The sequence below is a fragment of the Lepus europaeus genome, chromosome 12, assembly GCF_033115175.1.
Source record: "Lepus europaeus isolate LE1 chromosome 12, mLepTim1.pri, whole genome shotgun sequence".
Taxonomy (NCBI): domain Eukaryota; kingdom Metazoa; phylum Chordata; class Mammalia; order Lagomorpha; family Leporidae; genus Lepus; species Lepus europaeus.
Window position 1 is genome coordinate 59,823,238 of NC_084838.1, and position 11,968 is coordinate 59,835,205.

Consider the following 11,968-nt stretch of genomic DNA (forward strand, 5'->3'; position numbering starts at 1 on the left):
ACCCCTTCTTTCTTAATTCTCATTTTTACTGAAAGGCAGAGAGAGATCTTCCATCTACTGCCTAAAACCGCTGGGATGGGACCAGGCTGAAGCCAGGAACCTGGACCTCCATCTAGTTTTCCCAGGTGGGTGGCAGGGAACCACAAACCTGAGCCATCACCTGCTGCTTTCAACGGTGCCTATGAGTAGGAAGCTGGATTAGAAGCAGAGGTGAGACTCAAACCCAGGAATTCTTGACATGGAATGCAGGTGTCCCATGGTTTATGTCTTAACTTCTGCACCTGCTCTCACCATTTCTTTTTTAATCAATTACTTTTTCAGCTTTAAAGTTTCTAACCTAAGGAATCTCCACACCATTAAATACTTGTGTGAGCATATTCAATTATGTTTGGAGTCCAGGTTTACTTCTGTTTCCTAGTTATTTTCTAGGGGAAGGGAGGTAGTCTCCCAAGCCAATTTGTATGAACAGTTGCTTTCTGATTTTCTGCAGTAAGATCTCTTTGGATCTTACTTCTTCATGGACATGTTTATGTTACACGGTGGGGGAGGAGGTGGTAGTTTACAAAATTCCCAACTAAATGATGCTCTTTCCTAATTCTTTTTTATTTTTAAAAAAATTTTTTGACAGGCAGAGTTAGACAGTGAGAGAGAGACAGAGAGAAAGGTCTTCCTTTCCACTGGTTCACACCCCAAATGGCCGCTGCGGCCGGTGCGCTGCGCTGATCTGAAGCCAGGAGCCAGGTGCTTCCTCCTGGTCTCCACGCGGGTGCAGGGCCCAAGCACTTGGGCTATCCTCCACTGCATTCCCGAGCCACAGCAGAGAGCTGGACTGGAAGAGGAGCCTTCCCGGGCCACAGCAGAGAGCTGGACTGGAAGAGGAGCAACTGGGACAGAATCCGACGCCCCAACCGGGACTAGAACCGGGGGTGCCAGCGCCGCCGGTGCAGGATTAGCCGGCCTCTTTCCTAATTCTAACAAAGCCTACATATATCAGAAATGGGTGTTCTATGATGGTGGAATAGAGTTTTGAATGCTCTATTTTATTTTTGTCTTTTTCTCGCAGGACTCTAAAGCTGACTCCTTTCATCCTTTAAATTGTACCTACTAGTTGGGTAAACAGGGCTTTCTTGGCCACAGATGTGAGGGGGACAGACAAAATAATCTAACTGAAACTGCTATTGTATTAAAAGTAATGTTGGGGCCGGCGCCGCGGCTCACTAGGCTAATCCTCCGCCTTGCGGCGCCGGCACACCGGGTTCTAGTCCCGGTCGGGGCACCGATCCTGTCCCGGTTGCCCCTCTTCCAGGCCAGCTCTCTGCTGTGGCTAGGGAGTGCAGTGGAGGATGGCCCAAGTCCTTGGGTCCTGCACCCCATGGGAGACCAGGAGAAGCACCTGGCTCCTGCCATCGGAACAGCGCGGTGCGCCGGCCGCTGGGCGCTACCGCGGCGGCCATTGGAGGGTGAACCAACGGCAAAAGGAAGACCTTTCTCTCTGTCTCTCTCTCTCTCACTGTCCACTCTGCCTGTCAAAAAAAAAAAAAAGTAATGTTGGGGCCAGCACTGTGTTGCAGGTTAATCCTCTGCCTGCAGCACTGGCATCCCATATGGGTGACGGTTCTAGTCCCAGTTGCTCCTCTTGGGACTTGGAAGAAGATTCTGGCTCCTGGCTTCGGATCAGCTCAGCGCTGGCCACTGTGACCATTTGGAGTGTGAACCAGCAGATGGAGGACTTTTCTCTCTGTCTCTCCCACTCACTATCTCTAACACTACCTCTCAAATAAATATATAAAATATTAAAAAATAAAAAAGTAATGTTGGAGCTTTTGGGATGATAGATAAATTTCAGCAGCACGACAGTAGTAGCAATTCTCTATTCTACTTCTAGGAAGTAAAATCTATTATTGAAGTAGTCAAAAATGTTCAAGAGTGCTAAAAGTGTTATCTAGCTTGCCACGGATACATGAAAAGAATACTATTAGAGACTTCTACCAACCACCCTTTTCCCCTTACCTACACAAAATGAGTCAACCTCATGGTTGACTCTCTCAGTTGTCAGGGAAAAGAAAGAGAACCAGAAATGTTCTTGTCATAATAAAGGATCACAGGTTTAGGTCTTGTTTTCATGTTACTGGTGTTTAGAGAAGAGAAAGCATAGTGATACAGTGCCACCAGTCTAATTTTCTTTTTTAGGATCAATGAGATTAACATTAGTCATGTTTTAAAGACAACAACTTCACAATATATCAAAACAATCCCAGCTAAGGAATGCTGTATTGAATCCTTTTACATTAGATTATAGATCTAATTCTACCCACATATTCTGTATTTGGAAGGATGAGAAGACAACGAAGGACATCCAGTTGACTAAGTAGAGGGAAGCAGTCAAAGTGAGCAATGTGGTAAACAGTCTTAAAATTACTATCTAACATGGCTTAATGAAATCATTACAAGCCAATTAACATGTTATTAACTAGGGCAAAAATGAGTTTGCTTGTTTATGATTATCACAAACGTACCTCAGTTTATGAAAGCTTTATTTTTCTACTCATTCCACAACTATTTATTGACTCCCTATTGTGTGTCCCAGTTCTAGGAACTAGGAATATAGCAGTGAGTATGAAAGATATTGTATGAGAATTTTGAGTGTATCTACAAGACAGAAAATCATACAAGTACCATTTAAACGTGATGAGTATTTTCATAGAGAAGCACGGGGTGTCACAGGAACACACAAGGGGACCTAGATGGAGTCCTGAGTTCTTTAGCTAGGACTTAAAGGGTGAGTAGAAATTAGCAAGGCCAAGGGGATAAGGAAGAGTGAGCATTCCAGGCAAAGCCCCAGAGAGAGCTTCCACAGCGCCAAAGATCAGCACGGTCCACTCCATTGAGGCCTCTGTGAGCCACTTAGGAACTCAGGTCTTTAGCCAAAGGGACATCAAAAAGTTTTAAGCAAGAGAGTAATACAATCAGGTACGCATGTTAGACAAAGCCAAATAACTAATCAGTCGGCAATAGAGAGCACCAACCGGAGCAATGCATACAAGCCCAGCAGAGTTTGGACTCTCAAGGAGCTTTCAAGGACCTCAGAAATGTGACAGTTCAAGGTAGTACAACCACTTCTACTTCCTAAGGAACAGATGGGTTGCAGTAAGCTGGAAAGGAATCTCAAAGATGAGTTTCAGAGTAGACATTTGGCCCAGTGGTAAAGACACCATGTGGGACTCGTGCATCCTGTATCAGAGGGTGTGGGTTTCAGTCCTGCCTCCACTCCTGATTCCAGCTTTCTGCCACCCACCGCCACCCACATGGGAGACCTAGGTCGACTTCCCAGTTCCCAGCTTTCGTTCCAGCTGTTGCAGGCATTTGGGAAATGACCCAGCAATGGGAACTCTCTCTCTGCCTCTCAAATAAATATATATTTTAAAATATATATATTTGAAAGGCAGAGTTACAGATAGGCAGAGGAGGTAGCGGGGAGGTCTTCCATCCGATTTCACTGCCCAAATGGCCACAACAGCCAGAGCTGCACCAATCTGAAGCCAGGAGCCAGGAACTTCCTCTGGGTCTCCCAAGTGGGTACAGGGGCCCAAAAACTTGGGCCATCTTTTACTGCTTTTCCAAGCAATAGCAGAGAGCTGGATCGGAAGTGTAGCAGCTGAGACTCGAACTGGGATGCCAGCATTACAGGCAGCGCGGTTTTACCCGCTACACCACAGAGCCGGCACCTAACTATTTTTAAAAGATGGGTAGGTTTCAGATGGAAGAGGCCAAGAACAGCCTCAGCCATTTAAAACAGTAATTGACTGAAAATAAATCTGGAAGGGAAGATTTGGGATATACGTGGAAGGCTTCAAACGTCTAGCTAAGGAGTTAGCAATTTTTCCTTATGGGCACCATTGACAGTATCTAAACAAAACAGCGTGCTTAGGTGATAACATGGTAGATAAATTAAAAGGACAGAAGACTAGACTTAAGCAAGACAGAAGCCAGAGCTGCCAATGTAAATGTTAGCAATGTAGATCAGGGGAACAGATTTGGCAGTTACAACAAAAGAAAACAAAGGCAAAGTGGATGCCTGAGTATCTGAGGGGAACAATAGAAAGGAGAGGATCAAGGATGACAGAAATAGCTCAGCTGGTGTGAAATAAGTGGGTCGCAAACAGGAAATTATAAATTTCATCATAACACAATTTTCTATAGTATACTTCATCATCTCAGAGTGTGGATGGCAGACTGGAACCAATTTCTGAACTATTTATTATCCAACATGTACAGGAAAGATGAAAGTAAGCATTTAGAAGCTTTCAGTGCAAGCTGACAATCACTTGATGTTAAATTTAATAAAAAATTTGCACTTGTTTTTAATACCATTTTTCTAATAAATAATCTTAACAGTATTTTAAGAAGTATGGATCTGTCAAAAACTAAACATTTTTAAAAATCAAAGAACAACTGGTTCTTTACCAGAGGTAGTCTGAGAAACACTATCAAAGTATTTAGCTTGCACCCCAAATTAACTCCACCTTTGTAAATGCACATTCAAAAATAACATGAATTTGAATATGGGTTGGATAGCAGAGGCTATCAAATTATCGTTAATTTTCCTAGTTGTAGTAATAGCATGCTGATTATTCAAGAAAATGGCACTTTTAGGAGTGACATGCTGATGTATTTGGGGTAAAATATCACAACAGGTGCAACTTATTGAATGGCACAGCAAGTGAATAGGACAAAACAGGCAGCTCACACATACACAGCTGAAACTAGTATGGCCAAACGCTAACAACAGTTGCATTTAAGGTGTGAATACAAGGGTAACAACACTATAGTTTCAACTTTCCAAAATATAATGTTAAAAAAAAATGCTTCAACCAGTGTCACCTAAAAAAAACAAAATCAGGCATACCCTAACGTCACCAGGTCCGTGTCCTCTGGGATGACTTCCGGATCCTCACCTTCCTCTAGGCACTTCAGTTTATCAAGGCTAGAACAAAAAAGGGAAAGCAATGCTTCAACGACGCACGTGCATCCTGTGCATCCCAGCAACGAGCTGGGGCTGTGTGCTAAACACATCACCGAATAATTACGAAGTCAGACAAAACCCAGGAGGCGGCTCAGAGAGGCTACAATCCACGGCAATGACTGCTGTGCCGTTAGTGTATATTGAAAGGGATACAGGCCGATTGAAGATGACCAGTATGTTAAATGACGAAAGGTCACTAAAAGTTATGTTTATATTTGCACCCCAAACAATCCACGTTGGGGGGGGGGGGCAATAACAGCATCCCTCGGACGTCCCTCACAAGGCCAGAGTTAAGCAAGGTTTGAACAGTCCTCGCGTTAAGTCTCCTCCAGCCTCATCATTCCGCTACTCCTCCATTGTCCAAGTGTCAATGGCAGGGGCACGTCGTGTTGCCCGGACCGCTGCTCTTCATTAACAAGCACTTTATAAACGGGCGAATGGAAACATTAGCCTTCAGGCAGCTGTCTCCTTCTTTCACTCCAACTCGCAGATTGAGCATTCGGATGCCAGGACCCGTCCCCGAGTTCCGGGAAGGTTCCAGCGCGTGGAACGCTTTGGAAGGGCCGTCCTCCTACGCCGGGTCTGAACCGCAGGCCCTCCCAGAGAGGGAGCCCCCAGGGAGCTCGGGAGCAAGGCTCCTGACGGGCCCCAAGCTGCAAGGACCGCCTGACCCAGCACTCACCTGCACACCGCCCTCAGCTCGGCCGCCTTCTCCAGGCTGCAGTCCAGATCCCGGGCCACCGCGGCATCCCCCGGATCGGAGGCAGCGTCCCCTGGGCACCCGGGCAGCTCCGGTGCCCGCGGCTCCTTCAGTGACAAGTCCTCGGCCCCGCGCAGCCGGCCACGCCACAGCTCCCCAAGGGTGCCAACATGGAAAACGCGCGTGTTAACCTCGGGAATCTCGTACTCTGGAAAGTTGTAGCCACCACTGCCGGGGAGCGGGTCCTGACTGCCCTCCATCCAGCTGCACGTTGGGCCACCCCGGCTGTCTTCAGCCATGTTCGTCCCCACTCCCTTCCCTTTTGCAAAGCCGAGCGAGCAAGGTCTCGCGGAGCGTGACGGGACTTGTAGTTGCGTAAGGCACCAGGCCGGCGAGCGGCGGGGCGGCGCGGGCGGGGCTTTACAGACTGCATTTCCCGGCAGGCCCCGGGCCAGGCCCGTCCCCGGGCGCGGTCGCGCGAGGCTCTGCGCCCAGGTCTGAGCGCATTGTTCTCGGGCGGGGAGGTGCGGGATGCGGCTGTGGCTCCTTTGCTACACCTGTGCTACAGTGGCAGTCCTGCTGGGTTCCCCGCTTCCATTTACGAAGCGCGTTCCTCTGCCTGGTAGCGCGGCCTTGCCACTCCCTTCGGTCCAGGTCCTTGCTTCCCGAGTGCAGGACTTTTACTTGATGCTGGGATTCGGAGGCTGCACTGTTGTGCTAGACAAGGGGGCAAGGTCTAAAACCAGGTTCCTTCTGAACCTCCCCAGGCCCCCTGCTCCTGTGTAAAACACAAGCATGGCTGTTCACACGCACGATGTTGTTGACAGAGTGCCCCCTGTGTAACCCATAGTGTACCTCGTTAGCCCTTAGGTATGTGTCATTTAAATCACCAAACGTTGCCAGGTAGGCATTGTCATCTGCTGAGGAGGGAGTTAACTGTCAAGAACCAGCAATTTTGGAGCTCAGTTGGTGTAGCTTCAGATGGAGGCCCCCAAAAGCAGAGCAGGACACACAGAAAAAGCCCCTGCTGCTTATGATGCTCTAGTCACGTACCACGTAATTCACCCACGAGAAGTGTTCTTTAGTGGATTTTAGGATTTTCAGAGTTGGGTACCCATTACTGCAACCAATTTAGAGAAGATTTTCACCACACCAGGAAAGACACCTGCATCCATTGTAGCTATCACCTCCAATTCGGCCCGCCCAGTACTTCCAGCCCTAGCCAATTACTATTCTGCTTTCTGTCTAGAGATTTACCTATTCTGAGCAGTTAGTGCAAACAGCATTGTATAACACTTGGTCTTACTGTGTCTGGTTTCTTTCACTTAGCAAATTTTCAAGGTTCATCCATGTCTAGCACATATCAGTAACCCCCCTTTTTGAGCCCGATAAATATATTATATGAATGTACTACCTTTTGTTTGCCATTTAGCAAAGGATTGTTTCCACCTATTGGCTATTATGAATAATGTTGCTCTAAAATTCATGTACCAGATTTTGTACAGAACCGTGTTTTCATCTCTCTCGGGTAGAGACCTAGGATGTTATTCATGGTCAGTTTATGTGGTTAAACCATTAAAAGAACTGCCAGACTTTTTTCCAAAGTGGCCATGCCATTTTGTATTCCTGCCAGTAAGGGTATGATGTATGGATTTCTCCACATCCTTGCCAACACTATCTTAATTTTTTATTGTAACCATCTTGGTAGCTGTGAAATAGTATTCTTTGTAGTGTTAAAAAGCAATCTTATCAATCTCTTGTGTTTTTTCAGAAAGATTTATTTTTTGAAAGGCAGAGAGTCACAAAGAGACAAAAGATTTTGCATCTGCTTGTTTGCTCCCCAAACGCCCCCACAACAGCTGGGGCTGGGCCATGAGAAGCCATAACCAGGAGCGCCATCCGGGTCTCCCACGAGGGTGACAGGAACCCAAGTGTAAGGCTGCCACAAAACACACCAAACACTGAAGTAAGAGGAAAGGGTTTATTGGTGGGAGAAACCCGACAGACGGGAGGGAAGGGGCAAACAAGGAAAAAGAGAGAGCATGTGTCCCAGGAAAAGGGTCCTAATATCCCTTTGTCAGGGGATGGGTAGGGAAGTAGGGATATCGAATCCCATTAGGGTGGGGGTGGAGCTAACACCGGTGATTGGACCATGAGGTTTAGGACCAAAGCCTACTATGCCCCGTGGTGGTGGTGGGGGCAGGACCTAAGTTAGCGTCAGGGGCATGGATGGCGCCATAGATAAGACAGTACATTTTACGAACCCAAGTACGTGGACCATCATATGCTGACTGTCAGACACATTAGCAGGAAGCTGGACCAGCAGCCAAGGAGCTGGAACTCCATCTCACCCACTCTGATGTGGGTGGAGCTTGACTCACTGCGCCCCAACACCCATGCCTCCTGTGGCTTTGCTTTTCATTTCCCTGATGACATGATCTCCAACAAAATTTTATAAGCTTATTGACCACTGGCATATTTCTTTAGGCAATGAAGTTTCTGTTCAAGTCCTTTTTGCCCATTTTAGTATAAAGTTGTCTTTTTAGAGAAGCTCAGTATAGTCTGTAGGGTACTTCTGTCATTTTTGTCTGCCTGGCCTTTTGTTTCTTAGATCTTATCTTCTCTGCTCCTTTTGGTCCTCCTGGGGCTGCCAATCCTAGAACCCTTCCACCTCTGGCTATAGGGATTGGTTCAAGGATGAACAAGCGACTCAACTACAGCCAATCAAAATCTTCCTCTGAGATTTTTATCAATGAACTAAGAAACTCTTCCTCCATTCCAAGGACATGAGGATGTGTCCTAGACACAACCTATCTCTGTCAGTGGAAGAGTTAGGAAGAGAAGCAAGAGTTTGAAAAAACAAAGGCAGGAAATGGAGAAAAAGGAGCCAACGACTGCAGCTAAAGCTATCTCCTCCCCTATATTTGCCAAGGGAAGGGAGGCAAAACTTTACTTGGACCGTCTCAGAGATCTTTGGCTGAACCTGAGAATGAAATTGACGAAAGAAAGATTAACAAGAGAAAAGTGCACACATTTATATTAAATACAAGTTTTATGTGGCACGGCAGATTTCACAGGAAATGAAGGTGTAAAGATGCAATTAGAGTTGGTGGAACCCTTATACAAGGTAGCCTCAAAAAGTTCATGGAAAATATGAAAAAAAACTAAGCATGGATTTCAGCCATATTTGTACATCTTTTAATTCATTTTTCCATGAACTCTTTGAAGTAATCTTGATACTGAATTGACTACAGCATAGCAACTTATGAAAATGTGATCAAGTAAAGGGGTTTAGGCTAGGGTGGTTAGCTGGGTAGAGAAGTGACAAGAAAAAGAAGGGTTGTTTTTAACAAGGCTTGTTTGTACATATTTCCTTCCACTTCAGTGCCCCATCCTTGATGATAAGAATGCCAGTGAACCTCTGCTACAGGGAGAGTGTCTTTCATGTGCAAATTTCATCTCCTGCTTTTAAGAAACAGAAAGGCAGAGGGACCTTTTTGTACCTGTTTTTTGTCTTTAACTTAAAATATTCAATGTTCCAGTTGTATTTTTGGGATGACATGTTTTAACCCCATCAGTATATGCATAAGTATATGTTTATTTATATTTATATTTACTATCTTAAGCTAGTTTGAGAGGTATTCTCTTACATCCTAAAAACTAATGGTCTTCACAAAACCTGTAAGATTTAGTACAAATCCTTCAACAGGGGGAGCTGTCACTCCAGACAATGAGGTCACACTTCCCTGGGGAAGAACTCAGATGAACACACATCCGGAGATTTAGTAACACTGGCTTCAGGAGTGGAGAACAGAGAAGTTCCTGGGCAGCTGTGGGTGAGAGTAGGATCAGAGTGAGCATGATGGGGAAAGTGGTCTCTGTAAGGTGCAGCATTGGAGAACAGCAACTTAAAGAGGTGTGGATTGCAGGGATCCGTGGGAAAGGGTTCATGGGGAGAATCAGCACCAGTCACAATGTGGCAGTCAGTGGTTTTTAGCAGCAGCTGCCCAGTCTTGGGATGAGGCCATGGCAAAGGCAGCTTCTGGCTCTGTGGCAAACTTGGGAGAAGACAAGAGTGTTGCTGGGCCTCTCACTCTAACTGGACAGCAACAGAAAAGATGTGGGATGATTCCAAAGTCCCCTATTCTAGTAGAATAGTAGAGTCCCTCCTATTCTAGGTGAGCTTTGTACAAATCTTAGGGGAGAAAAAAAAAAGCTAAGATTTCCCAATTGTGAGTGTTGGAACAAAGCACTGGATTGAGGTAGTGGTGTGAGATTTAGAGTCAGGAATTCTGAGTAGTGGCACAAATCAAGATTATATTGTCTGGCTCTTGGTTTCTGAAGTCTGTTTATCAAAGGCTAAGACTTGGGAAACAGGAATAGGGACACATGGGCTCCCAGTGTTTGCTCTGAGCATTACCGTCCTCACCTGAGATGCTTAGGTGGACTCAGCAGGTGATAAAATTAGAAAGAGTTGATGGTGGGAACTGTGACAAACTGGGGATCCCCCAGCCTCTGTATAAAGGGCACAGTTGCAATGATGCCATGCCAGAATCTGAAGGCTTTATTTTCCAGAGCTCCCAAACTTTCAAAGGAAGCTAGATAACTAATTTTTTTCTTTTTATATGAAATTATCTTCTCTTAACATGTTAGCAAGTAACTTATACAAAATTTAAAAACAGAATTCAGGCCAAATACAATATACACAGGCATCTGGCCTGTGGGCCTGCCAGTTTGTGATCTTTGATCTTTTCTGTCTCTAAAATCCATGTAGCTCCCAATTTATGTAATTCCACATGTGAAATTCTTTCAGTTTATTTTCCAGAGTAATTCTGCCACTGCTCAAGGCATTCTTTCTCAGAATTAGATAACAGACACCTGAGAGTGTCACCTTGGGATGAACGCATGCCCATAACCCATCACTTCAATGTCAATTATAGCAGCTACATTTCCAGCCAGTTCTCTCTAATGTCTAAATCTTTCCTATAGATCAGTCATTTAGTTTATTATTCTCTTCTGGCTTCAGGGTTTTTTTCCCCCTTAGTTTAGAATTTATTTAGGTTTTTTTTGTTTGTTTTTTGTTTTTTGTTTTTTTTTTTGAACAGGCAATATCCTTATATAGCACATAATTTAAAGATAAAAATATTACACATTATCAGCCATGGAGAGCCCCTTCCTGGAGGAAACAATAACCATATTAGCATATTTTTGTGCATCTTTCTGGATAAATCATGTTTACTTATACATACAGAAGCTCCTCTACAATGGCCTATGTAGGTAAACACATAATAAATCCAAGGTGTATTTATTTAAGTCAGAAACTTCCTGCTGCTGCATCAGGAGGGGTCTTCAAGGTAGGAAACCCAGAAAACTTGTCAAAGTGAGGCCTTCTAAGCACAGTTCCAGAGAGGGACAGAATAACAGCTAATAATCATCGGAGGGCTGGAATTGTGACCCTGTCCAGCGTTCTCATCAGAAGGGTGGGATTGGCAATTTCATTTCTATTCCCATGGTAAAATTAGAAGCTCAGAGGGGTCCATTCAGTACTTTGATCTTGCTAAAGATGGCTCCTGGGGAGAAGCAAGCATTTTGCCTACTTTTAAAGGGACTCTCCCTTTTTTCATTCCAACAGGGATCTGACCTAACTTCCTATTAGCCCACCCAGCTCCTCACAGTATTAGGAAGTGGGGCCTTTGGGCAGTGAGTAAGTCATGAGGGCAAAATTCTCATAAATGGGATTAGTGCCATCATGAAAACGACCCTGAAGCTAGCTTCATCTCCTCCACCCTGTGAGAAACACAGACAATGCCATCTGTGAACAAAAACGCAGGCCAGTACCAGACACCAAATCTACAAGCCCCTTTATTTTTTGACTTCCCAGCCCCCAGAACTGTGAGAAACAAACTTCTGTTGTTATAAGCCAATCAACCTATGGGATTTTGTTACAGTAGCTCAAACAGACTAAGATAGAAGCATCCTCCATTTTACCTTGTCAGTGACAATTCCGAACAAGCTCGATCGCTCTCTCCTTCTTGCTCCGTGGGGCAGGCATATATACCAGGTTCAAAGACAAGCCCTGGATGACTGGTTGGAACATCTGCTGCTACAGCCAAAACCTTTCTGGTGAGAAAGGGATAGGTCAAATGCCTCATCCTCACCCATCTGTTAAAACAGCTTTCTTGAAGCCAGAGGGTCGCATAGGGATGTATTTTTATCAAAGAACGGAGTCTTAGTAGGATGGAGAT

General features: G+C 45.2%; 1 protein-coding gene across 5 annotated transcripts in view; it reads right to left on the reverse strand.

The window, feature by feature from the left end:
• Window positions 1–6,062, reverse strand: part of SNAPC3 (small nuclear RNA activating complex polypeptide 3) — a 70,281-nt gene extending 64,219 nt beyond the window's left edge. For all 5 annotated transcript variants that reach the window (XR_009867643.1, XR_009867645.1, XR_009867644.1 and 2 more), the window contains exons 1-2: window positions 5,706–6,062; window positions 4,907–4,984 (exon numbers count right to left, since the gene is read on the reverse strand). Coding sequence is in view for 1 of the 5 variants with exons in the window: in XM_062208218.1 (XP_062064202.1) it covers window positions 4,907–4,984; window positions 5,706–6,022 (395 nt within the window). In the remaining 4 variants the exon portion in view is untranslated. The remainder of the gene's footprint in view (window positions 1–4,906; window positions 4,985–5,705) is intronic.
• Window positions 6,063–11,968: the final 5,906 nt, after the last annotated feature.